The 26,068-nt window shown below is 57.7% G+C and overlaps 1 protein-coding gene, 1 long non-coding RNA gene and 1 other non-coding gene across 7 annotated transcripts in view; 2 read left to right on the top strand and 1 right to left on the bottom strand.

Moving 5' to 3' along the window:
* Nucleotides 1-25,779, top strand: part of NSD2 (nuclear receptor binding SET domain protein 2) — a 70,578-nt gene extending 44,799 nt beyond the window's left edge. For 3 of the 5 annotated variants that reach the window (XM_074351877.1, XM_074351886.1, XM_074351900.1), the window contains 13 exons: nucleotides 8,767-8,898; nucleotides 9,337-9,460; nucleotides 10,237-10,437; nucleotides 11,198-11,377; nucleotides 11,682-11,838; nucleotides 11,969-12,174; nucleotides 13,169-13,272; nucleotides 14,343-14,612; nucleotides 15,422-15,538; nucleotides 21,213-21,354; nucleotides 21,594-21,700; nucleotides 22,193-22,394; nucleotides 22,825-25,779. In XM_074351877.1, coding sequence (XP_074207978.1) covers nucleotides 8,767-8,898; nucleotides 9,337-9,460; nucleotides 10,237-10,437; nucleotides 11,198-11,377; nucleotides 11,682-11,838; nucleotides 11,969-12,174; nucleotides 13,169-13,272; nucleotides 14,343-14,612; nucleotides 15,422-15,538; nucleotides 21,213-21,354; nucleotides 21,594-21,700; nucleotides 22,193-22,394; nucleotides 22,825-23,096 — 2,214 coding nt within the window. In that variant the 3' untranslated portion in view covers nucleotides 23,097-25,779. Of the gene's footprint in view, nucleotides 1-1,724; nucleotides 7,025-8,766; nucleotides 8,899-9,336; nucleotides 9,461-10,236; nucleotides 10,438-11,197; nucleotides 11,378-11,681; nucleotides 11,839-11,968; nucleotides 12,175-13,168; nucleotides 13,273-14,342; nucleotides 14,613-15,421; nucleotides 15,539-21,212; nucleotides 21,355-21,593; nucleotides 21,701-22,192; nucleotides 22,395-22,824 lie in introns of those variants that run through there. The other 2 variants (XM_074351891.1, XM_074351905.1) reach the window with 2 other exon arrangements.
* LOC141574775 (uncharacterized) lies at nucleotides 19,108-19,542 on the bottom strand. Its single transcript, XR_012501883.1, has 2 exons — nucleotides 19,405-19,542; nucleotides 19,108-19,294 (listed from the first exon to the last, which is right to left on the bottom strand). It is a non-coding gene; the product is annotated as an uncharacterized LOC141574775 (long non-coding RNA).
* Nucleotides 20,978-21,102, top strand: LOC123618287 (small Cajal body-specific RNA 23). The gene has a single exon (XR_006726700.1).
* Nucleotides 25,780-26,068: the final 289 nt, after the last annotated feature.

Genomic DNA, 26,068 nt, shown 5'->3' with positions numbered 1-26,068 from the left:
TCCAGAGGGAGTTTGGGATTCTGGCTTTAGAGACTATCTGAGGAACTTACTTTCAAGTTTCAGTTTCTTGCTGTGCTGTTCGCTGTGGCCCTTCTTCTCACCGCAGACACGAGTCCTTGTTTAGAGCTTTCTGTGGGAGAGGCTGAGCTTGGGTTTTTTAGGAGTGAGACAGAGTGGGAGAGCCCTCACCCTGTGGGGTCAGAAGGTGGCACTTCTGACATGGTGTCCACCGTGGTCCCTGGGGGGCCCTGTGCTGCTCTGCTTTCTCCCCGTCTCTGGTGTCCCCGCCTGTTGGAGGGGGGCTTCCAGGCGGTGGGGTGTCTGAGCACTGAGGCCAGGGTCCCAGGCAGCCGACGAGGCACGCACACAGAGAGCTGCTCTGCACGGGGCTGCTCCAGGGGCTGGGCCGCCCGGCAGTGGTGCGTGCGGGGCTGTGGCTCCCCGAGAGCTGTAGTGCGTGCAGGCGACCAGATGTGTCTCACGTGTGGGCACACGTGAGAAGACGCAGAGATAATTCTTCACACTTCTGGGAGCTTACTGACACACAGAGAGGCCGGTTCTAATTCTGTGCAACGTAGTTGTCCTTTTCCTTTTTTTTCTTGTCTGAGTGCAGATTAGTGTCCTAGCAAGTTAACTGAAAGGTGGTGAATACTGAAAACAAAGTTGCAGTTCCTTCGCTTAAGTTGACTTTTTTGTTTAGATTTTTTGATGGGTTCTTCTTGCATCCTATTTTGGCCCACTTCCCGGCAGAGCTTCACTTGTCCTGTTGTCAGACACAATGAGGAGAAAAGCGCTGAGGGCTGAGGTCGGGCCTGCTGTCCCCAGCTGGCTGCCTGGGCTGGAGGCTGGGACAGAGCAGCGCCCGGGCGGGGGTGGCAGGGAGGCGGCGGCCTGCTCTGTCAGGTGTGCCTGGCGGTGTGACGTTGATTGTAACCAGGGTGCGGGGTACGTCTTGTGTTTCTGGCGCAGACGTTTGTTCTGAGCTTGGGAAGACTTAGGTGAAGCGTTCCTCAGTCATTAGACTTGATGGATGTTTAATTCTTTAGAACCTCAGCAGTGTATAGTTTATTAAGTACATTACAGTCACGCGCTCTTCTGCGTTGTGGTGGTGACACTTAGATCCCGCAGTGTGCACTAGGCTTTTCCATCAGGCCACTTCTGTGCGGTGCATACGCCGCTCACGTTAGGTTCCTTTACGCAGGGTTGTACTGCCCGCTGAAAGCACCGTGGCTGAGCAGGACAAGTGTGTCTGTGTTAACACAGCGCAGCGCCCCCCACGCTAGTTCCTTTCTGCCGAGAGGCGGTGCAGTGTTAGGGAGAAACGCCCTAGACGCCTTGGGCCCTGTCTGGTGGGCACGGGGTGACTGTGGAGCTGATGTGTGGGGGGCCCACCCTGGCCCCTCATTTGGGTCACGTTTTCTCTTTTCATCACCATTGACTAAGGAATTTTAAAAAAAAAAAAGGAATTTTCATAGGGTTGGTTTTTCAAGATGTTTCAGTCATGTCTAAAGTCCCCTTAAACAAGGTGTGTGTGATAAATAAAACTTACATCAAAACAGTTATTACGTAGAAGGAGCTGCGTCACGCTGAGGAGGACAGGTCACAGCCCCACACCTGCATGACAGGCCTGGGAAGGAGCTAATGTGGTTTAAGTGTTCTGTAACTTCATTTCTTATTCCCTTAGTAGAGCGAATTCTTACTTTTTTCGCCTTCACTGGTAACAGCTTTTATGGGAGCCCACATCAGCCAAGCTGGACTTGAACTCAGCTGCTCTGTGCTGCACTTAAGTGGTGCAATATTCCAGGATGTCTGCTGCCGGCGGCGCCCGTGGGCACACTCAGTGGCATTCCTAGCACTTTCTCTCATGGAAGATGTGTGTGATCTGTTTTTTCTGGTCTTGACACACACACAATGAAGAAAACAGATAACAAATTGTAAGACCAAGGTAAGACTCCTGATCAAGGCCATTGAACCGACCACATTCATCTCATAGCAGAGACACATTCACATTCCGGTCAGCAAGGCAGATGTCACCTCGAAGGAAGGCTCTTCCACCAGGGCATCTCGGGCCCGTGATCAGGACTCCGAACAGAAGGGTTTATCCTGTCAGAAGTCATTTTCCTCCTCTAGTTCATAGTTCACTGGATTTTTATTGAAACAGTGTCAGCATCTGTACCTTCAAAAACAAAGAGCGAACCGCACACGTTGAAAGGAGTCCCCTCACCTGTTCGTTGCTGATGGGACGTATTCAGTCCTGTAGGTAGAAACGAATTTCCAACATGAAAGGCAGGAAGACTTTTGATTCTTTTTTTTACTAAACAGTTTTACTATGACACTAGCTGCAGTAAATTTGTAGGAAAAAATGTCACTTCCAGTCTCATTGTGAACACTGAACTGCAGTCCTCTGATTCAGCAGCCGGTCTCTGGGGGACACAGTGACCAGGGTGTTCACTGGCCACTTCACGAACTGCGTCTGTAGCGCCAGCCCTTGTAGTAGGTGTCGGCCCTGGGTGACCACCCGGGGCGCTTGCAGGCAGGAAGGGCCTCTGTCCCTCTGCTCACGGGGCGGGGGCTCTCCCAGCTGACCCCTCAGACGTGTGTTACTTTTGATGAGTTTCTCATGAACACTGTGTCCTAAGCCGGAAAGCAGTGTGGCGCACGTGAAGTGCCAGGTGCCTGGCCCCTTGCAAGGACTTAGTGGTTCATTACTGTGACAATATTGGTTATAACAATAAAGTAATAAAGTCATCATCATTCCACTTTATCCGTGAGTATACATCGTGCTCTGGCATGAGAAGTGGTCCCCGGGTGGCACTGTGCACGCGGGGCGAGGTAACCCTAGTGGCAGACGCTTTGGGGCTCTGGACTGTGGCTGAGGGCTGGCGGGTGGCTCTGCTCCAGTGCAGGGGAACAGGAAGAGCTTGGCAGAGAAGTAGGAGTCTCAAGACACTAGTCACTAAATGTTAAAATGTGAAAAAAAAAAGTTCTTGTAAAACTGACCCTAGTTCAGGAAACCAGCACCCAAAGTAAAGACTCTAGCCTGAAAGGCCTTTGACGAGAATTACAAGACTGCATCTGCAGTCATAGCATGTGGATCTTGAGCGGATGCACTAGAAGTCAGCCAGGAAGCAGGCGCTTTCCTCTCCACCAAGGGTGAGACCGCGGCTGGAGGAGCAGCAGGGTTCGTGCGGGAGCGGCAGGGAGGGGCCTGTGCAGGGTCTCCCAGCTGGCGTGGGCAGCTGTCTTGGCATCCTGCAGTGGTGTCCAGCAGGGGCGGGTTGTCCCGTGCCCGGTGCGCCAGTAGAGGTCTTGCTGAGGAACAGCGTGTGGGAGCAGAGTTCCTGAGGCCCCGGGGCTTCCTGGAGGAGGTGAGTGGACACGGGCCCCTGTTGGATGAGCTCGGTCGTCCGTCCGCCTGAGCTCACTGGGCTGCATCCCGCCCCCCTGCCACGCACATGCCCGCCGTCCAGCGTCTGGGCACTGCTGCTCGTTCTCATCCTGCGGCCTCTGGGCAGCCTTTGGTTGAGGCACATTTTGCTTCCAGCGTACGTGGATTGACCCCTCCTTCCCACCATGCCTGTGCCCGGCAGGGAGGCGGCTGTGAGAGGGGACTCGAGACCCAAACATGAGGCCAGAGGTGAGAGCTCGCCCGAATTTGCAACTGTTGTGCAGATGAGAGGGCACGTGCGGGCCGTGGAGCTGCCGCCACCCGCCGCCTGGAGACCCTTGTCCTCTTGTGAGCCGCTCCCCAGTGTCCAGTGCGGATGACTTCAGGTCAGGTTGCATCTCAGGACTCTGTGCGATCTGTTCGATCTGTGTCTCCCCACTGAAAATAACCCCAGTACATTAAAGAGGATGCTCCTAAAAACCAACAAGAAACCCAAAGTTTTACTACAAGAAAGCAAAGTTTCAGAAGCATAAGGCAAAGGTGGCTTTCCCAGTGCGCGAGGGGCCGCCTGCCTGCCCGCCCTTCAGGGAGGGGTGCACTGCTTCGGGGGCATCTCTGAGGGCCCCTCCCCAGCTTTAGATGTGCCCGACTCCGTGGTTTTCGTGGGACATTCACACTGAGGCACAGGAATGTTCCAGATGGAGCGCTCAGGGACAGAGGCGCGGGGCAGGGAGAGACCCTTTCCAGAGGTTCCCGTAGTCGTGACATCAGTGCTGAGTACACCCGAGGAAAGGATGGAGAGGTGCGGGGTGTGTCACTCCCTCGGTCTCCTGGCCCCGGCCTGTTCTCCAACTTCGGACCAGAGAGGTGTGAGCCTGGCCACAGCAGGGCCAGTGCCTGCCTGATGGGGCAACTCTCACATCTACTGAGAGTCTTAGAAACGTTCTAAGGAAGAAGAGTCAGACTGTGAGTTAGCGTCTACTTCTAAAAACAAAAACGTGCTCGCATGTGGGTGTGAAGTTAGGGGTTTCGCCCTGAGGCCTGCTGTGAGTGGCAGGCGAGGGCTGTGGGTTTGCTCGTTCTGGGTGCAGTGTAGTCGTCTTTACGTAAAGGATCATTCCAGGAGCGAGAGCAGCACTTGGTGGGTGATCCTCGGATGACTTGGGTGAGGCCGCAGACAGGTGGGCGAGGAGTGGCTCCTATCTGAAAAGGATGACAGAAAATACTGCCACTGTCACTTTGGCAAGTTTACTTGACTTCTTTTCCATTTGATTTCTAACTTAACACGCTTCTGAAGCAAATCTAGCACTTTTAGTAAATTAATTCACTTTTAAGGTAGTTCTGGTCGGGTGGACGTCTACGTGGGCTGGATGAGAGCTGCCCTTACATCGTGTGAAACTGTGGACTTTGTGCTTTCACATCAGTGGTGAGGTAAGCCAGCACCTCGGCCCTTCAAAGTCTACAGACAGAAGGAGTCGTCACTGAGGACCCATTTATCTCTCAGATCGTGGGTCTGAACTAGGGTCTTTGCTGGAAGAATCGAAACATCACTTTTTTTATTTAAAAGATTTCCCAGAATGTTCCCAGATCTGTTACTGGCTTCTTATTGACTTTTTATTTAAAAGAAATATGCTGACTCCTGTATACTTTAGGATTTTTGGTCAGTGAAATTGATTTTCACCCCTTTGTGTATTGTTTTTGTTGTTTTACGTAGAATATTAGAAATTACTACTGACTTACATGCCAGTGACAGAAAGTTGACTGTGCTTAGCAGCTAGAAAACACATACCTGGTACCCCCCTCACTGCTTGTACCACCAGGTCTGGGCACCTCCACCGGCGCGGGCATCCCGAGGGAGACCCCCAGTGGTGCTTGGGTGTTCAGGAACCGGACAGGCCTCCTCTTGTCTGGTGCCTCTGCAGCTCTGTGGTTGTCTTTTCTGGCCGGCATGTAGGTGTTGGGTTTTTGCATATAATTATTTGGCATCTGTTCTGAAGCGTGTGCTACCCACTCAGGGCGTGTTGCACCTTCCGGAAATGACCGCGGTTTGGGAGGGTGGCCCTGCCCAGCGGGTGGGTGGGCCTGGGTCGCTGAGCCTCGAGTGCTCCGGGCAGACACGGCTGTCCCTGCGGCCGCCAGCCGGGTCCCTCCCCAGCCTGTGCTCCACAGACGGCCACAGCTGGGACACAGCTGGGTTGATAGGAAATTTTAGACTCATTTTACCTGTGACGAGGACTGGCCTTGAATCTGGAACAGCAGAGCCACACGGCCCGACTGGCCATCACTTGGTTCTCACTGGCAGCTTCCAGGGCTGTTGGATCACACAGGAGCGACTGAGGTTAGAGGTGGGTTTGAGGACAGGGAGTGTTCTAGAATTTAGGGGCAGCTTGCGTCATCTGGAAGGGCTGGTTTAATAAAAGTTGCTATGAATGCAGTGTTTCAGGTGATGAATGACTAATTTCAAAGTTATTTGAATTCCACCCTAATGTTTCACTGTGATATTAACTTGGAAGACCTGTCTGAGATTAGTCTGTGGATTTTAAGCTCATTAAACCTCCTAAACACAGGCTTCTTACCACCTGTCAATCCACAGTTCTGTGTGAAGGTACTTCTGGTTCTCTGTTTCCTCCTCTGCTTTGCGTAACTTAAACATGAAAGTAATGTTGATTTATAGAAATATTTGTTGTGCAAGGTCTGTAATTGTATTTCACAAATGATGTAGAATTCAACTTGTGAAGGGATGTTTGTTAAAAGGCCTGACATCCACTGTGTGACACCGGCTGAGGTAGGAGACTGCTTTCCGGTCACAGCAGGGAGGACCTGCTGGGGAGTCACATAGTCGCTTCTAGAAGTTGTTGCACTGTGTTCCTTACTGTCACCTGGAAAAACCCCTGTAATATCACGGAGACTGCATTCTCTGCCCGTAGAGGAATGAGTCTCTAAGGCAAGCAGGAGACTCAGTGCTGTCCCAGACTGAGTAGAGAGGAGAGTGTTTTCAGACTGGAGAAAACTGGAAGTGGGGACTAAGCTGCGGGGTCACCGGCCACGGGCGTGGCTCTGGTGGATCTGGGGCGACGGGAAGCGCTTGACAGTCCGTGCCCCTCGGGCTCCGCTTTCTCTTTCCAATGCACCCCGCTGGACGAGGAGTAGACCGTAGATGTCCCAGACTGGGACTGGGATGGTGCTGGGACCATGCGGGTGAGCGTGTCGCTTTCATGGCCGCATCTCGCAGTCAGTGCCGCTGGTGCCCGCGGAGGTGGAGCCTGCAGCCGGAGCGAGGCCCCGCTCTGCCCCAGGCGGGCGGCCGTGGGGGCTTCCGAGCGAGCGGCGCTGGACCCCGCCTGTGTGCTGGCTGCGCGCTGGGCGCGGGGAGGGGCGCGGTGGGCTGGGAGTCGGGCCCCCCGCACCGTGTCATGGACTGTACTGTTGTTAAGTCCTGTATTCTGTATGTGTACCTCCAACCCCAACCAGGAAACGAGCCTCCTGTGTGTCCTTAACATTTATATTTCATTCAAAATATGTATTCAGTGTTTATTTCCTCAAAAAAGACTTTGTTAATTTAGGAAATATCTCTAAGTGGAAACGTGCTAACTTTTTCTGTAAATCTTAAATAAAAGGTGCTGTTCCTTCCTTTGACCCAGGACTGGTCTGTGTTTTCTGTCTTTCTCTCCATGCATTTTTTTCTTTCCTTTTTTTTTTTTTCCTCCAGCTTTTAACTTTGTCCCAGCCATGCTGAGGGAAGATCATGGGTTGGCGGGTCGGGCACGGGCTCCCTCCCCTGGAGCCCACTTCCAAAGCTCTTTCTTTGGGCTTCCGAGTGGCTCCTCTTCCAGTGGGGCCGGGCTGGCGGGGTCGCTCTCTCCCCATGCCCAGCTCTCCCGGCGCTGGCCACCGACTCGCTGAGACACGCAGTCCCACCTGTGACCCCGTATCTGACCCACAGGTCTGGGGCTTCACCTTCTTTCTGGGTGGTCCCTGTGGAGGAGCGGGAGGTGAGCAGGTGGAGAGGTCTCTATCCGGGCAGGCTGCCGAGCCTGAGGACCAGACCTGTAACTCAGTCCCGTTCCCACGGCTTCCTGGGGAGGGTGAGGGAGTCAAGTCTAAACGGCTACCTCTTAAGAGTGTTGAGGTCGGAAAGGTGGCCCACACAGCTGTCACCCGCCACAGACACCAGCATGGCCCACAGCTCCCTTGTAAGGAGTCAGCCGGCTCTGAGACCAGTCTAAGTCAGCAAAATCCCTCTGTTTACCAGGCTTTCTCCTTTCTGCTGCTTCCTGTAGTTTCAGCGAGCAGAATCTGGGGAAAGCTCACTCAGAAGGCTGCGGAATGGGTTGGATGGCCTGCGGGAGTTGTTTTGTTTTGTCGGTTTTTGTTTTAAATATGGCCCGATTCAATTTCTAGCTTTGTGCTCATTGGCAAACGACAAGCCTGTATCATCTTTCCTCGTTGCTGTGATTATCGGGGCGCACAGGAAACGTAGCTCATGCTTTTGCTCTACTTAAAAACTCAGTTTTCAACATTTGTTTGCCTGACAGCAGATGAATACAAATGTGTTTTTAGGGTTTTAAAAAGGTCTGAATTGATATATAAGAAAATTTTCTGATTACAGATTTATAGACTTCTATTTAAAGATTTATTACTGCTGGTCAGGGAGGGGAAGTGCTAAACCCAGTGGTAAGGGAGGGGTTAGCTGTCTTACTGACCGCCGACGAACCAGGGCGAGAGGCGAACGTGAGCTGTGAGTCACCTTGTTTGCTCCAAGATTCAGCCTTTCTCCCAGCCTCTCACTCAGATTGACGAGTGGGCAATTCCCTGCCTCTCCCGCTGCCCCCGCCCCGGTGGGGAGACAGGCCGAGGGAGGCGCGGAGTCACCGCGGTGGGTGGGTCGGGATGGTGTGCGGAGCCTGGCCCCTGCTGTGAGCCTGCGCCCGGAGCGCGGAGGCCCTGCCGCTGCGGCACGGAGGCCTGCATTTGATACAGCGCTTGGGTCTAGTAAAAACTCACTTGGTGTCAGCGGGTTTCCCTTGCCTTGAGATAGTTGAACCTAGCAGACTGGGTAAGAAAAGTCCAGATTCTTGGTTCCAAGCCCACCTTAGGTCACTTGTCTGAGCAGACTGGTTTTTATAAGTCACTTCATTCTTAAGGATTATTGAGAGGATGTTCTCGCATCCTCTGCACACACACACACACACACACACACACGGGAACTAAAGCTAAGTCAATCAAAGTCCATTTCTGAGTTTCTGCGCAGCTCACGGACAGGTGTGTGTACCGGGAAGCAGCTGGTGTGGGTGGGGCGCCGAGAGGCCAAGCAGGACTGGGGCCGCGGGGCAGCTCGCTGCCACTCGTGGACTGTCGTCCGCCCCCTTCTTCCTCAGGTCTCGGACGGCCCGGGAGATGAGCCCTTGGAGTCCCCGTACGAAAGTGCGGACGAAACACAGACTGAAGTGTCCGTCTCGTCTAAAAAGTCTGAACGAGGAGTGACCGCCAAAAAGGAGCACGTATGTCAGGTGAGGGGCAGCGGGCTAGCCTCGGGCACCCCCTCCCGGCCCTCCAGCCGCCAGCAGAGTTCTGGGGTCCAGGACCCGCGAGGATGTGTCTCTTGTGGCTCACGTGCAGCGTGCCTTGCTTGCGTGTGTGTGCTTCGGTGTGTGTGCACGTGTGACGGGGGCGGCCCTCCCTCCATTAGAGCTGAGATACGTGGTCAGCGAGTGTGCGTGAGCTTCCTTGTTTGTCACGTGTGACGTCGCACCTCCCGAGCGTGTCCTCCAGGGTTTCGATCCGTTTGTTTCCTTTGCGGTTCCTGGGGCGCCCCTTTCCATTTGAACCTGACGCCGGCTGTGCTGCGGCTCCCTCGCCGGCCCCTCCGAGCAGACTCTGTCCCTCTGGGGGGTGCGGGGCCCCCTGTGGCGGGCTGTGAGGGCCTCACATGCCCCTTCCGCCTGCAGCTGTGCGAGAAGACTGGCAGTCTCCTGCTCTGCGAAGGGCCGTGCTGCGGCGCCTTCCACCTTGCCTGCCTGGGCCTCTCCCGGAGGCCGGAGGGGAGGTTCACCTGCACCGAGTGTGCTTCAGGTACGTCCGCGCGGCCCTTCCCCTCCAGCGTGGGATCCTCCCCCCGGGCTCTGCGTCCACCTGTCCCTTCCTGCCGGCCTCCTTCGGGAGCCAGCAGCCCTGCCCCCAGACGTGTCCCCTCGGTGCCTCCCATCACGGGTAGAAAGAGCGTCCCTCGTCCCTCCGAAGCTAGTTCGGGATCAGGTGAGGGCGGGGTGATGGGGAGCGGCTGGGCCGGCGCGAATCAGAATGTCTCCCAGCTTGTTGGCGAGTTGTCGCTGCTTCAAGGTTGTTTCCGAGTCTCCCCAGCATGGTCTGGGGAGGTGGACGCTTGGTGGCACGGCACGGCTGTGGTCACACTCCACCTCCTGTCCGCTGGCCAGGCCAAGGGTCTCCTGACTCGTGAAGACATGTCCCAGGTGCAGAGGACACCTGGAGACTTCCGGGGAGCCACCCAGGTCCAGGCCACCCCACACAGCACCTCCCCCGGGCGCCTGTCCTCCGCCGTCATTGCTGTTCTTTCCCGCAGCCGGCCGACTGCCCGGGCGAGAGTAGAGGCCTTTCTTTGCAGGAGCCCCTTCCCTCGAGCTTCTCGCTCATTCGTGGGGATGGCCTCGCCCGGGCTGCCCGGCCAGACTGCCCTGGCTTGTCCTCCCATGATGCTGGGGCTCGGGGCCTGGCTGCTGCCCCTGTCGCGAGGTTGGACAGGTGCTCGGCCGCGGGGGGCTGCTCAGTCCCGCGGCCTCCGGGCTGCCGCTGAGGTCTCGTGCGTGCCCTCTCCCCCCGCCCGCCGTCAGGGATCCACTCTTGCTTCGTGTGCAAGGAGGGCGACGCGGACGTCAAGCGCTGCGTGGTGTCGCAGTGTGGGAAGTTCTACCACGAGGCCTGCGTGCGCAGGTACCCGCTGACGGTGTTCGAGAGCCGCGGCTTCCGCTGCCCGCTGCACAGCTGTCTGAGCTGCCACGCCTCCAACCCCTCCAACCCGAGGCCGTCCAAAGGTGCGGGCGCGTGGGGGGATGGCGGGGCGCGCGGTGAGGGGCGGGGGCGGGGCGCGCGGGCTGCGGGCCGGGACGCGGGCTCCTCACCCGGGGCTTTCTCCCCTCTGTGGTTGGAGTCACAGTGTTCTTGCCGCTGGCTCAGTGCGGGGGCGGGGTGGGGGTCAGAGCTTTCCCTGACATTCTCCCTTCTTCCTGCCCTAATCGCCATCTTAAAGGGTCCTGATTTTAGGAGGGGAGGCTTTGAGTCGTTCATGGTCCGCCGTGTAGGAGGAAGCGTTCTGAAATCAGACGGTATCTGCTCTGGGCCGCGTTAGGTCTGCGGGACCAGCCGGGGTGGGTGTCCCTACATCCTGACACCCGCGGTTCTCAGCCAGGGTGGTTTGGTCCTCCTGGGATGTTTGGCCGTGTCTGGAGCTACTTGGAGGCATCTGCAGGCACCCCGGGGGAGGCCGCTAAGCATGGCCCCGCGCCCGGGACAGCCGCCCACGGGCCCGCAGCGCCCGGGCGGCGAAACCCGGGTGTGCACTGTTTCAGAGTACAGCATTTTAGCGCTCGGTCGTTTTCTGACGGCGTCTTGAGCCACCTTTGCCTTGAGGAAATGTGTCTCCGTGTCGTCGACTGTGTTCTCACGCTCCCTTCTCTTGACCTTCTCACCAAATGTCAGCTTTATTTCAGCACCAGTGTTAGGAGCCTCTGGAGGCTTGGTGGTTTCTGGCTCCTGTTTGCTGTGTGGGGTCTTCAGGTGTGTCTCTGCCTCCAGGTAAAATGATGCGCTGCGTCCGGTGCCCGGTCGCCTACCACGGCGGGGACGCTTGTCTGGCAGCCGGCTGCTTGGTGGTCGCTTCCCACAGCATCGTCTGCACGGGCCACTTCACCGCCCGGAAGGGGAAGAGGCACCACGCCCACGTCAACGTGAGCTGGTGCTTCGTGTGCTCCAAAGGTGAGGGCCTGCCGCCTCCACGCCCCGATCTGTGGGATCCGTCAGCGAGGGTGGAGTGCGCTGCTCCCGGGCTCCCCACGCACGAAGCCCTCGTGGGCCTGCTTCGGGGGCCTTGTGTCTCCGTCCTCCTGTCATGCCCGCGTCCCCTGTTGTCTCTAAGTTACCTGTGATCACTTCCCGGACTTAGGGGATATCGTTAGCGGTGGCAGTAAGATCCGCTCTTCTGTGTACAGGCCAGGTTAGACTGTGAGAGCTGCGGGTGGCGGGGCTGTGGCGGCCGGCTGAGCACTGCCCTCCTTTGCAGGGGGGAGCCTGTTGTGCTGCGAGTCCTGCCCCGCGGCCTTCCACCCCGACTGCCTGAACATCGAGATGCCAGATGGCAGCTGGTTCTGCAATGACTGCAGGGCTGGGAAGAAGCTGCACTTCCAGGACATCATCTGGGTGAAGCTGGGGAACTACAGGTGCGGGGCGTGGACGCCTGTGCTCGGGCTGCCTGTCAAATGTGTTCTTACTTTGCAGTACTTACAGTGTTGAAATGATTGTCACTCTCTCTGAAGACTCTGTGAACCCTGTTTTTAATATTTATAATAGATGGTGGCCGGCAGAAGTTTGCCATCCCAAAAATGTTCCCCCAAATATTCAGAAAATGAAGCACGAGATTGGAGAATTCCCTGTGTTTTTCTTTGGGTCTAAAGATTATTACTGGACGCATCAGGCGCGAGTGTTCCCGTACGTGGAGGGGGACCGGGGCAGCCGCCACCAGGGGGTCAGAGGGATCGGAAGAGTCTTCAAAAACGGTACGGAGGTTCCCGGGCGGATGGAGGCAGGGAACTCGGGTGCCCTTGCTAAACCTGATTCGTGCTTTCGAAAGTTTGATTTCTGTGAAAAACACTGGATTCTGCATCCTGGCTGTATTTTAAGTAAGAAAACAGCAGGTTTACAGACTAATGTATCGAGGCATAAGACAAGACATGATGTTTAGTAACTTTTCTAACGCTGGTTTGTGACGGCTTTCACTAACACACTTTAGAGCTTTCAGGAGGTTACTCTAGTGCTGACTGAGAGACATCTCTTGTGGTTGCGTGTGCGCAGTTGGAGATGTGGAGGAGGCTTGCTGCTGTCGGGCCTTGTGCTCGGGCTGGCAGGATCCCTCCACCCGTCAGCAGACGCTGGGTGCCAGGTGGCCCAGCTGCAGGCGTGGGCAGGGAGCTAGGATGCCCCGCCCTGGTCCTACAGCCCGGTTGGGGGACAGAGGCTGGTGTGTGTTGTGTTCAGGTGACAGCCGGGGATGGGGGAGGACGGGGAAGGTGGTGCCCACGCACAGGGCAGCCCCGGGAGTTGTTCTTCCCTAAGGGCAGTTCAGGCAGGCAGCGCTGCGCTGCCTGGCCTTCTCCCGTTGGGGTTCTTAGCAGCGGGGCACTCAGATCTGAGTGGGAGTGGGCCGTCAGAAGATTTTCAAAAATTATTACGAAAGAGAGGATGGAAGCAAGAGGTCGTGGACTGCATTCAGGTTAGGGTCAGCTGGCGAGGGGTGAGTTGGGGACGGTGAGTGGGGTCCTGAGTGCGAGACCCAGCAGGAGACCTGACTGTGTCGGGCAGGCCCAGGGCCTGCGCCCAGCACTTCCCAGAGCATCCCAGCCCCTTCTGTTCAGGACACTGCTACCACTATGTGTGCCTCTAGTTTTACAGAAACCAGAAACGTTGCTTAGCAGAGCGATGACAAATTAGAGTAAACCATTAAAACACAGAGCTTTCCAAGAGTCTCTCACTCACACTTTGTTGACTTCTTAGCACTGCAAGAAGCTGAAGCTCGTTTTCGTGAAATCAAACTTCAAAGGGAGGCCCGAGAAACGCAGGAGAGTGCGCGCAAGCCCCCGCCGTACAAGCACATCAAGGTGACGCAGGGCCGGGGGCACGTGCAGCCAGGGGTCGTGCTGGGCCAGGGGGTTGCGTGAGGCCGAGTCCAAGGGCCCTTCCTCTGGGGCTGGGGCTGCGGGGGGTGGGAGGCTTGTCCCGAGCGAGCGTCTCCCAGGTGGACAGCAGCAGGGACATGCTGGGTGGGTAGCAGCGCTGTCACCACCCAGCCTGTGTCCTGTGACAGGAAGGGGATGGCTGCGGGCCAGCAATTCTGCACAGAGTTTCGGCTTTGCCTTGGAGTGTGAGGCTCAGCCTGATGGTCAGCAGGGGCCTGACTGCAGTCCTGGCCAGACCAAGGGGCCAGCTGACCTGGGCCTCCCAGTGTCGCCAGATGCTGGAGACCAGCTCAAATGAGAGGAGGTCAGCCCAGCCCGAGGTTGGCCGGAGCCCGTGACACACAGACACCTTCAGCCTCACAGGGTGTGTGAGCAAAGAGGGTGGGTGGCGTGTTCCTGGCCGGGCCGGAGCCCTGTGTCCCGGAGGGTCGATGGGGGGACCCTGGCGTGTGCTGGCGCCGGGTGGCTGGTCGAGGGCTTGTCCTGGCTGCTGCGATCCAAGTGTGAAGGGTGCAGTCTCTGTGCTGACTTGTAGTCTCTTCTCTGGGGTGAACCCAGAGCTGGAATTACTGGGTCAGAGTGACCCTGGGCTTCCCGAGCCTGCTCCAGGTCAACTTCCGACTTGCTGCACGGCGTCTCCCACGTCTTCCCTGGACTCACTCGTTCCTTTTCCATCCTCTCTGCTGCCTCTTGTCCACGTGGCCTGGTTCCTTAACAAGGAACTGAGTGTGTGAGGGCAGAGGCTGCCCTGTGCCCACACGTCAGGCAGCCCCGCCAGCTGGGGTTGGGTCTCGTGGGCGTCACGCTGAACGGTCCACATGGTTCTCTGTGTGACCGCGGCCCGGCTTCCGGAAGATAATGGGGCGGGGGTGGGGTGTGTGTGGCCACACTGCAGCCCCCTTGTGAAGCCCCGGGCAGGGTCCCCGGAGGCGGAGTGGGACTCGGGAAGCTGGCGGGCAGCTCGGGGCTGAGGTGGCTGGTGCTCCCTGCAGGTGAATAAGCCGTACGGGAAAGTGCAGGTGCACACGGCCGACATCTCTGAGATCCCCAAGTGCAACTGCCGGCCCAGCGACGAGAACCCCTGCGGCTCCGACTCACAGTGCCTCAACAGGATGCTCATGTTCGAGTGCCACCCGCAGGTGTGCCCCGCCGGCGAGGCCTGCCAGAACCAGTGCTTCACCAAGCGCCAGTACCCTGAGACCAAGATCGTCAGGACAGACGGCAAGGGCTGGGGCCTGGTGGCCAAGAGGGACATTAGAAAGGTGCGTGTGTATGCCTGTGCACGTGAGTGGGCCCGTCCACCCCGGCCCCGCCCCCAGCCCCCTCGCCGCCCCCTGGGGGGGCTTTGCTGGTGGTGCGCCCGACCTCCTGTGAGTCCAGAATTTCAGAAACAGTCTCTGAGTTGTTGGCGCTGGAGTACAAACCGTTGAAGGAAAGATTGCTCTCAGACTAGGACTCGTGAATTCCTCGAAACCTGCCTCCCCTCAGACCCTGATGGCTGCTGTTAGAAGTGAAAGATTTGTGAAGGAGCCAGTTTGCTTGGCCGGGCAGCTGGGAGGGCTGCTGTCCTGGGACAATGTGGGACCCCATTGTCTGGAGGGGAACGCACCCAGACTGAGCGTGGAACTGCCCTCTTGTCGCAGGCGGCCTCAGACCCGGGCTGTGCTCCCAGTGGCGTTGAGAAGGCTGCTTTGAAGCACGCAAAACCCCAGCAGCCCCACTGCCCTGTGCACTTTGACCCCTGGTTCATCCAGGCTCTTGCAAGGGAGTGTGTCATTCTTTCCACCCCTTGCTCTGCTGGGGAAATGGCTGGTGATGGTGGCTTATGCAGAAGCCAGCGATCACCACAGGGTCCTAAGACACAGAGCTGCGGGAAGAAGGCTTGGGGTGCGGTCACTTCAGGAATTTTCGGGTCGAGTCTTCACCGACGGCCTTTGTAAAGCGCACATCAAGGCACGGACTTGACGAACCTGTAGAGCTTTGCAGCACCCCCCACCCCCACCCCGAAGGTGTTGCAGTCCGCCCGGCGTGCCCGGAGCCGGCCTCGCATCCCGCGCTCTTCTGTCCGCAGGGCGAGTTTGTGATCGAGTACGTGGGCGAGCTGATTGACGAGGAGGAGTGCATGGCTAGGATCAGGCGTGCCCATGAGAACGACATCACGCACTTCTACATGCTCACCATAGACAAGGTAGCGCGGCCGCTCACCAGACAGGGCAGCGCGGCCGCGGCCGCTCACCAGACAGGGCAGCGCGGCCGCGGCCGTGCCGGCGCTGCGTCTGCCTGGTCGCTTTGTTTCCAACACCTGCACTCTTCTCCTGGAGTGCATGTGCCTTCTGGCCATTGCCTGAGGCCAGGGCGGCTGTCCTGGGGGCGCACTGACCAGCCTTACCAAGGAGAGAAGCGCCGGTTGGGGGAGTCACGCTTCCTTTCAGGTACATAGTGCAGTTTTTCTGGTTGGTTGGTGCTTCTCTGCAGCCCAGGTTTGTCCACAGTTTGGAACATTTGTCTGCTGGGGGGTCCGCGTTCTCAGAAGGTGGGAGAGACCACGTGTCACGAGTTGGGTGGGTGAAAGAAGGGACACTGGGCGCCAACTGACAGGCCCTCTCGGGCGGTGCCTTTGGTGACAGCCACGCCAGGAGGTGGCAAATTTATGCTCCCCTCTGCCGCCGCCCCTCCTTTTTGGGGGTGTTGGTAAGGGAGGTGGTTTTGCTGGAAATGGAAACTCTCGGCCTGTGCCCTACTGTGTTTTGAGCCTAGATTTGAACTGCTCGTGTGTTGTGGAAAATGCTGGGTTGATCACAACACTGAAATTGACCCCTGAAATGATGATTCACCAAAGCAAAACAGTCCGTGCCACGTGGGACACTGAGCACGCCACACCCCGCCCACTTCCTGTCAGAGCAGAACCGAAATGAAACGAGAAGCCCCACCCACCCAGAAGTGTCCAAACACAGCGGGACGGGGTCCCCGTGAGCAGGCCTCCAAAGCTGAGCTCAGCTCTTGATAAGAACAAATCTGAAAACCTCGAGTGAGCGGGTGAGAAATGGTTAAAGCCATAAAAGGAAATTCAGAGACACAAGAAAAGAACAAGGCATCGAGGGGTAAATCAGGCAGACTTGAACAAACAGTTAAAACTGGGAGTTTACATACAGTCCTTGCACCTGGCCCAGGGGCCAGGCTGAGAAGAGTCAGACAGCTGCAGAGCAGGTTCCCGAGGTGGCAGACGTGCCTCGAAGCCACCTGCACTGCGGCTCAGAAGGTGAAGCAGTGAAGCTGTGGAGACAAACGTGCAGTGGGTGTCCCAGGAGGAAAGACGGAGACCCGGGGGGACACCATGCGGACAGAGACTTCTGGCGTCTGTGTGACACGGGTCATTGACTGGTGAAACTGACTACGTTTTGGGCAGGATAACGTAAAAATAAGTCTATACCTAGATAAGATGCATTAGAAACACCTGTAAGATCCAAAACGCTACAAAGATTAAAAGCAGGGAAGGTGGCGCACACTCTCGGGAGTGACGGATGGCAGACGCCTCCACGTGCAGCGGAGCCCGGAGCCCGAAGCCCGAGCTGGCTGACCGTCTGCGTAGCGCTGCTGCAGGGGCTGATGGAGGAGGCTCTTCAGGGACCTGAGAGGCCCCGCGTGAGCGCCTCGGGGGTCGCCAAGGGACTGGCCAGCGTGGACGGCTGGTGCCGCGTGTGGACGGGGAGAGATTTTGCTCACTTTATACTTCGTCAAGCGTGTGTTCAGTCCACCTGGGAAATCAGTAAGTGGGTGGAAATGGAAAGTGTAACTTCCACATCATCAAAGAGGGGAGAAGGCATACGGAAAAGTCAGTCTCTAGAGAGGGAGGGGGGGGGGAAGAGGCGGCGTTCAGAAGCACAAGGTGACAGAGCAGGTGTGTCTGTGGCCACAGTCAGTGTAAGTGGCTGAGTTTGTGAGATAAGGTTTAGGTTGGCTGAAGTTTAGGAATTTAACCTGAAGCTGTGACTTACGTAATTAAAATGAACCAGAAAGGCTGTTACGAAAGATTACTTAAGAAATAAAAACTTAGCAAATCCTACTCCAAACAAGGGTGCTGTTGGCTCTGTTAACATCAGATAAGGAAGACTGAAGGAAGCACGGCCCCCACAGCCCGGCTGCCTGCCCGGTGGCGGTGCACATGAGCGTGAGCTCGTGGATGTGTGTCCAGCAGCTCGGAAAGATCTTAAAAAGTGCAGAAACTTTAGTCTACGAAAAGTAAAAATCTGTACATAGGATTTTGGTAGAAGATGGTGGTGCTGGATTCCAAAGCAACAAGGAAAAAGTACAGCTTCGGTGGAACCCCGGGACCTCCATGAGCAGAGCAGGCGGGGCCCCTTCCCGTGCCGGCTCCCAGGAGGGGAAGGAGGGCCCTGGGGAGCGGCGGGAGCGGCGGAGATGGTTCCTGGAGATGGTGGTCTTCCCCGTGTAAGGCAGTTTGCCACAGGGAAGCAGAAGGGCCACAGGCTGACCTCCGGCCCCTTGGCCGCCCCGGATCTGGCCAGTAAAGCTCCGGCAACTCCAGCGCGTCTCGAGAGTGATAGTGAAAGGTTACAGGAGAGAAAAGCCCGATGAAGAACAGCAGGGTCCCCGCGGGTGGGAAACAGGCCCCAGAGCAGAGGCGTCCACCCAGCAGGCAGCGCGTTCCTGCAACGGGGCTGGGGTGGCAGGGCCGAGCAGAGCGGCCCCGAGCCCGGGAGCTGCGCGGGGGCGGGGGCCCGGGTACGCCTGGCCAAGGGTCTGAAGCTGGAGGGACGTTGGAGGAGGCCGGAGTGTGGGTGTTGAAGGAGCACCTTGGGCTCCAGGGGAGATCCACCTGGATGGCCGACGTCAAGTGTCTCATACAGAGTCCTCTGGCCACCCGGGCCAGAGAGCCGGAAGACTTGTTCCAGGAGGGGAGTGAGGCTGTCTGGAGGCTTCTCCCAGCAGGACCCAGTGCCCAAGGACAGGATTTTCAGGAAGAGAGTGGACTGAGGACTTTGTACTCAGCCCGCAGTTCCTCAGGTGTAGATGCGGGATGGACGTGAGAGGAGGCCGCATAGCGTGGACCCAGAGAGCCCAGGGGCCGGCTGCAGCCCGGTGACGGTTCAGAGCAGTGCAGGGGTGAGGACGAGGGGGTCCTTCCTAGCACTGCGGATACGGGAGGAGGGCAGGGAGTGGAGGCGTCCGCCCCAGACACCCAGGCGTCGGAGCTGGTCAGCCCCAGGACAGCAGTGCCCGCATCTCCGAGGATAAAGGGCAGTGTTACAGAGATGCTCCTGATGAAGACAGGGCTGGAGGCTGGGTGGCGGCGGAGCCCAGCTGTTTATTACTGGCCCTGGATGGGGCCAGCGGTGACCAGCCCAAGAGGAGGTCGGGGGTGTCACTTCACCTGCAGGCGCCCGTGCCCTTCTCTAACGGGCAGCCGGTGGGGAAACTGAAACGAAGTTCCCAACGTTAACAGGAAAATTAAAGCTTAAAAAAACCCGCTGCTTCATAGTGAAAGGCTTAAGACCCACGTAAGCAAACAGAATAGACTAATGTGTTAGAATTGTGCCCAACATGTCAGCCACATCTGTGGAAAGGAATTGGATTAACTCATTAAAAGAAAAAATTTCCAGGTTGGTTCATAAAGCAAAGCCTAATTCTCTGATGTATAGGAGAAGAAGACCGATCCTGAGAGGCTGAAAACAAAATCGTGTGCAAAGTGCCAGACGGAGTCGGGTTTTCTTAAACCTGTGTTCAGACAAGGTAGCATTCAGGCACCAGGGCGATCAGTAACACAGGGGAAGGCCTTTTAAAGCTGAAGATGCCACCAGGGACCGAGGTGCACTCTGCCAGGTGTCCCACAGAACCCGCAGCTGCCCCCGGAGCGATGTGGGGGTCTGCCGGGCCTTCCCCCGCCGGAGCTGGAGACCCTGGGCAGACAGCCCGAGTTCAGCGCCTGAAAAAGAAGAACGAATTAACAAGGAGGAATTAAAGACAAAGCAGAAGCTAGAAGTTAGAAAGCAGAAACCGTCCAAGTCGTGGGTAAATCACTTTTTACAAACATACAAGGGGGCGCCTGTGTTCCCTGGACTCTCATGTGTTCCAGGGACGTCCGAGCCGGTGGGGCGTGGGGGCACTGGGCGGCGGGCACCTCACAGGAAGCCCAGCTGGGCTCGCTCCAGGAGTGCAGGGGTGGCTGAGCACCCCAGTAGTTTCCTGAAGGAGGAAAACAAATCCACGATTGTAATGAATGTGGAAAACTCGTTGAAGAATATTTAAGTCTGTTCCTGATTAAAACCCCCCGGGAGTTACGAATAGACAGAAACGTCCTCAGCTTGATAAAGGCTGTCAAAACCTGCAGACCTCCCGCTTCGGGTGGAGTGAGCGCTCCAGCTCGATTCAGAACCCGGGGTAGACTCGGGCCGCTGCTCCCGGCCCTGGGGGGCTGGGCGGGCGCATGGGAGCAGCGGGTTCCTGGTCGAGACAAAACGCCGTGAAGACGAGTGTTCCGAGATGTAGATTCACTGTGATCGCAGTGTAGGTACCAACGCCGTAAAAATCAGCCAGGACAGCATCCCGAGGCCCGGGCACAGTGATGCGTCTGCGAGACCGGCCTGTGCTGTCCCAGATGGGGTGGGGGCCGGGGCACCCCCGTGGCAGTCCCGTGACGGCGGCAGCAGGTGACGGGGCGGCGGGCAGGCTTGGTGGCCGTCGTTCTTAGCAAGCTCGCTCCACTGACAGAACTGTATTCCAGAAGGATTAACGAGCTGGGAAGACGGGGACACCGTTTACAGCTTAGGGAAGGGAAGGCTGTGCTGGGCTCGAACCCTGAATGCAGAAAGCAAGTGATAAAACTGAAAGTTTGGAGTGAGAAAAGCTTCCGTGAAGTTGAAATTCAAGTGTTACCCCGTAAGAAGGTTGTGGGCACGCAGTTATCATGGGCCTGGTATTCAGAGTGAGTGGCGAGAACATCTCACCAGAGAGAGACCGGGTGACAACACGGGGTGAAGACCCGAGTGGGCCGGGCCAGCTGGAGCAGCGCAGCGCCCGGGCACCAGAGCGGCCAGTGGCCCTGAGGCAGCACGTTCCGTTGGGTGCGGGTGCGGGCGCGGGCGCGGCACCGTCACCGTGAAGTCGGGAGCAGCGGGAGGTTCCAGCAGAGCGTCGCCAGTCTGGTGGCTGGGTGTGGACTGGACTGTGGAGGAGACACTGGGGCGGCCTGTCCAGGCAGGGGCGCCTGGGTGCCCTGGGGGGGGTCCCCACGCACAGACACCAGCTGGCCTCCAGGAGTGCTCCCTGTGGGGTTCCCTCCCGCTCGTGCTGTGGATGGAGAGGCTTCCAGGGTGAGGTCAGCCTGTCCTGGTGGGGCCCGTCCGGGGTCTGGCCCAGTAGCCGAGCATCCCGCCGGGCGAGGCCCCGCTGTGGGCTGCCTGTGGCCCTCCCTGACCCCTCCCATCGGTCTGCCAGCCTGGTCCGCCTGGACTTGCTCGTGTGTTTGTGTCATAACCGAGGCGTCTTGTTCTGGGTGGCGTTTTCTGTGGGCTGTTAGCGTTGACCACGGCATCTTTCCCCGGCCCCCTTGGTCGCTGGCCATCTGCTGGGTGGGGTTGGGTGGGAGCAGGGGTCCCTGCCCCCAGCCCCGCTCACCAGCGCTCGGTCTTCTCCACATGGTCCTGACCTGCCCTCTGTGAGCCAGAGAAACAGCACTGGTTTGGGGGTGTCCCATTCGAGTGAACGTGGGAGACCACAGTTTCCAGGACAACACTAGCTATCCTGCGTGTCTCGGCTGGTGAAAAGCCCCTTTAAGTGAGCAGGTGCCGGCCGCGGGGTGGCCGAGCCTCGCTGCCCCTTGACCGCCGAGCTGTGCCTTGCAGGACCGCATAATTGACGCCGGCCCCAAGGGGAACTACTCGCGGTTTATGAATCACAGCTGCCAGCCCAACTGTGAGACCCTCAAGTGGACAGTGAACGGGGACACGCGTGTGGGCCTGTTTGCTGTGTGTGACATTCCCGCAGGTACGGTGCCGCTTGGGCAGGCGAGGGCCGTGGTCAACGCAGCCCTTGGCCGCGGGGCTCCGGGGGGGGTGGCAGGTGGCCTGGAAGTTCCATGTTGTCCAGAATGCACACTGGACAGTGGGGTGGCCGGGGTAGGGGGGTGAGGACGGTGGGGACAGGACGTCCCGTGAGCTCACACAGGCTCCCCTGGCAGGCTCGGGGGGGTCAGTGTTTCCAGTGCGTTTGTCTCCCTTCACCAGGGACGGAGCTGACCTTCAACTACAACCTCGACTGTTTGGGGAATGAGAAGACGGTCTGTCGGTGCGGAGCCTCCAACTGCAGTGGGTTCCTCGGGGACCGACCAAAGGCGAGTCTTCGCCGGGGGGGCCGGGGTGAGGCTGCCTCGGCGGGTCGCCCCAGACTGGGGACTTGGCAGGCGGACCTGAGTCTCCCACAGCCTGGGGACCAGAATTCTGTCAGTGCCACACATCCCCCGACGGCCCCTGGGGGCGTGGTCTCCGGCATGTCGCTGCCTCACTCCCGTCCAGCACGCCCCCGATCCCAACTGTCACGCCTGCAACAGCCCTGTCCCCACATTCAGAGGTTCCTGGAAGGACCTGGATGGGGGGACACTCCCTCCCTCTCTGTGCTGCCTGGACTTGGGCCTGAAGTCTCTGGACAGCCGCAGGCACCCAAGCCCAGAGCCGGTCTCGGACGGGAGGAGGTGTCGTTGGGTTGTCCTGTGCTCAGCTCGTGCCTTTCCCCGGGGCTCCTGCAGCCCCGACCGTACCCTGGCCTCGTCCCCTCCCATCTGCTTCGTCCGTGCGGCTGAGTGCACGCGTTTGCCTCTTCACTGCAGGCCTCAGCAGCCCTTTCTTCAGAGGAAAAGGGCAAAAAGACCAAGAAGAAAACCAGGCGGCGGCGCACGAGAGGCGAAGGGAAGAAGTCGGAGGACGAGTGCTTTCGCTGCGGCGACGGCGGCCAGCTGGTGCTGTGTGACCGCAAGTCCTGCACCAAGGCCTACCACCTGGCCTGCCTGGGCCTGGGCAAGCGGCCCTTCGGTGCGTGCGGGCGGGTGCGGGCGGGCCCCGGGCATCGGTGCCAACTGTCATCTCGGCAGGAGAGTGGAGGCCCTTACCAAGCAGGGGACCCAAGAGCTGTAAAAAGAAAGGCCAAACACGTTTGACTGTGAAACAAAAATGCTTTTTATGGCAAAAGATGACAAAACTGGGTTAACAGACAAAGGTAGAAACTCTTGCGTGAGTGTGATCAGACCGGACACAGGCAGCCAGGAAGAGCAGCTGCCCCAGGACACGTGCGGCGCCGGTGCCTGAGCGCCTGCCTCTGCTCCTCCTGGCTTTGGCAGCTGCCTGCGGTTGGTCTGTAGTCATCTGACTAAACTAAGTTTTAAAATTGGTTTCCAAGCACGAAGATGTTAAAAGTTGTTGTGGTTCCATCACTTCTGTCTGGTGATCCTTTCTTTCGTTGCAGGGAAGTGGGAATGTCCGTGGCATCACTGTGACGTGTGCGGCAAACCTTCTACTTCATTTTGCCACTTTTGCCCCAATTCGTTTTGCAAGGAACACCAGGACGGGACAGCCTTCAGCTCGACTCAGGATGGGCAGCCCTACTGCTGCGAGCATGACTGGAGGGCAGAGCCCGCGAGAGGTGCAAAGACTGAGTCGCCCTGCGCGGAGCCCGCCAAGACGAAGGGGAGGAGGAAGCGGAGGCGGTGTTGGCGGAGGGTCACAGAAGGCAAATAGCGCCCGCGTGGGGCTTGGTCTTGGTCAGATCAGGGGCGGCCTCGGGCGGCTGGCCCGCCTGGCGGGCAGGGGGCCGGGCGTGGGCCTGGCCCAGAGGACGCAGCCCGCAGCCGCCAGGACAGACAGACAGACAGGCCTCCCAGGGAGGGAGCGCTTCCCTACACTGAGCCATCGCTGCAGCGCCCGCTGCGCCCGCACTGACGCCGTCTGAGGACAGACCAGCCAGCGACCCGCATTCCAGCCACACTTGAATCTGAGCGCCAGGCCTCCCTCCCGCTCTGTTTTTTTAGGTTGAAGTTATGATTGGAAGTTAATTGGCATATGAAATGTTATCTTACCTGGAATATATAGATTAGTGTCTTTTCTAAGGATCACTCTCCTCCCTGATCTTAACGACGGCCCTCGGCCTGCCTGCCTGTCGTCCGCACTCAGGGGAGACCAGGGTGGGGCCTGGGCAAGGACTCAGACCCTGAACGCCTTGGAAACCATGATTTTGATCATTATTTTGCTCTTATGAAACAGCCGTATGATTTTTTTTTGTACTAATGTGAAATTTTTCCTCGAAATGCTTCCTCCCGTCCTGTTGAGAAGCCGGCCCCAGGATGGGTGACAGCGCTAGTGTCCGGCCTCCTCGGAGGCTGCTCCCCACGGATTTGACCCAGACGCTGCCACCGTGCTGGCCTTCACTGCACAGGCCCGCGGAGCAGCCTCCCCCTGGGGTTCTCACCAGTGCTTGGGGGAAGAGTTTGTATATTTTTTCAGTTGGCTTTTTACCAGTTTCTGGCTTTTATTCTCAGTATATTTTTGCTAAACTTGTTTCACAAATTACCACCGACTGATATGCGTGTTTACTGATGCGTCCTGAGTTCTCACTGCAGAAGGAGTGAGGTTTGCGGGGCACGGCCCCCCTGCTGACTCCCGTGCCCAGCGACAATGTAGGGAAACGGTCTGTCCGGGACCAGAGCCCGTGGGACACATGCAGTTCCAGAAAGTACTCCTTTCAGGCTGAGGAGGGACCCAGAGGTCAGAACCACTGCCACCTGAAGTGACTTTCCGCACTCGTGGGTCTGCTCCTGGGAAACGTGAGCTGCGCTGGGCACGGGCGCTGGTCTCCTGACCGCGGGCCGCCGCTGACCCCCGAGGTTTCCACCAGCTCTTCCTTGTTGAGAGGCCCTGCCGCACGAAGCGAGCCACCCCGTGAGCACTGCGTTCAAGGTGGAGACCAGGCTCCTCTCCTCCTGACCCAGGAAGTTGGGAGCGTCCCCACAGTCGCGAGGGAGGGACGGGATGGTGGCGGCAGGTGCTTCTCTCTGGCCTCTTCTTAAAATAACCTAAGGAGAACGTCTGTCCTGCAGAAGTCCACACAACTGTTCTCGGAAACTCCTGAGGCCTCCGGTTTGTCTCTCACTGTTTGTGCCTCGTAGAACTGACTGCAGGACGTACTTGGACTTAAGTTCACGACCTCTCCGTGGTTTTGTGACGTGAGTTTTTGGGGGTGGGGTGGGCTCTGCCAGGCCAAGGCCGCAGGGTCACAGGAGACGGGCTTGGTCCTCCGCTGGGGCTTCTGCACGTGAGGCTTAGCTGTGTCTGGACACATGCCGCCGGTGGGACGCAGGGACCGCAGAGCATCTCAGTTGAGAACTGCGGCTTCTCCCCGGTGGTCGGGGGAGGTACTGGACTGACTCACAGGTCGACGCCCCAGGCCCCCCCCCCCCCCGGCCTGCACTGCTGTCACCCGTCCTCCCTCCAGGGACCGCCTTCAGCCCAAGTCACAACACCGGACTGGTTTTACAGTGCACTTTGGGGAGCAGATTAACTTATTTTTGTGTTGACAGTCATAAAACTTTGTGGCTTTTGAGTCACTCTGACATTATTTCCAAATTCTTCTATGATCTTTCTCAAGGAAATACTGGAAAATCTATTTTTGACATGGCTGCCTGCTTTCCAAAAACTGCTAAACTAATGAGCAAATAACACTAACTTTGAGAATCTCCAGAAAACCAGTTTACGGGCCGGAGGGGCCTTCCCGACGGGGCTGCACTGGGGCCTTGGCTTGCATGAGGGCAGCTTGCGCTGGGGGGCCAGTGTCAGGCCCGTGTCACCAATGTGCAGTGGAAGCGAGGAACACCTCCCGGGTGCCTCTGGGCCCCCCACCCAGACGCGAGCGGACGCCCTGCCTCACCCTCAGGTCTGCACTCCCAGCGCCCTCCACACACTTACCACGACAGCCAGACCGCAGCGCACGGTGCCCTTCTAGAACTACCTTATTTTCAGGAACTGAAGATAAGCCTGTTTTAATGAAAGTCCATGCAAACGACTGTCAGTTGCCAAATTCTTGACCCTATGAGATGTGTAGCGTTTGATGAAGGTTTGAGCAGAACGCCGAGTCCACGGGCGTCACATCCCCGGACCCTGCCGAGATGTGAAACCACACGCGACACTGCCCGCCGGGGTCTGCGCTCCGGGCAGCAGGTCGGGCGCCTCCTCTCAGGGTGCCAGGTGCTACCGCCAGTTCTGACAGACGACCGAAAAACTTGAAGTTCACTTCTGGGGAGAATATACTAAAATGTAGATTTGAGAATTGCCAAAATAGCAGTGAAAGCATTTAAAATGGGAAGTTGTATCTGGAAAACTGTGTGTGAGTATTTTTGTATTAAAAGATTTTAAAGGCTTTTTTCTTAAACTTGTTTTGTGTGGGAGTGCGTTCTTCAGTCTGGGGCTTCCTTCCACTTCCCTGGTCGGCGGCTGTCATTCCGGGGGGCACAGTCCTCGGACGTCCTTGGAAGTTATCCTGCTTTTGACTTTCGGGGCGAGGCCGACATGGCCTTGGACGTGCAACAAACACCAGAAACAGTGTTGTTCTGATTTTGGAAAAAAGCTTTTTTCCCTATCATAAATAACTTGGCTCCCAGACTCCCCGTAAGAGTGAAGCGGCCAGGAGAGGAATCGCGGACGCCCCTCACCCTGCAGTG

Source organism: Camelus bactrianus, chromosome 2, assembly GCF_048773025.1.
Source record: "Camelus bactrianus isolate YW-2024 breed Bactrian camel chromosome 2, ASM4877302v1, whole genome shotgun sequence".
NCBI lineage: Eukaryota > Metazoa > Chordata > Mammalia > Artiodactyla > Camelidae > Camelus > Camelus bactrianus.
The sequence above is the reverse complement of the archived record's forward strand: the minus strand, read 5'-3'. Positions and strand labels throughout refer to the sequence as shown.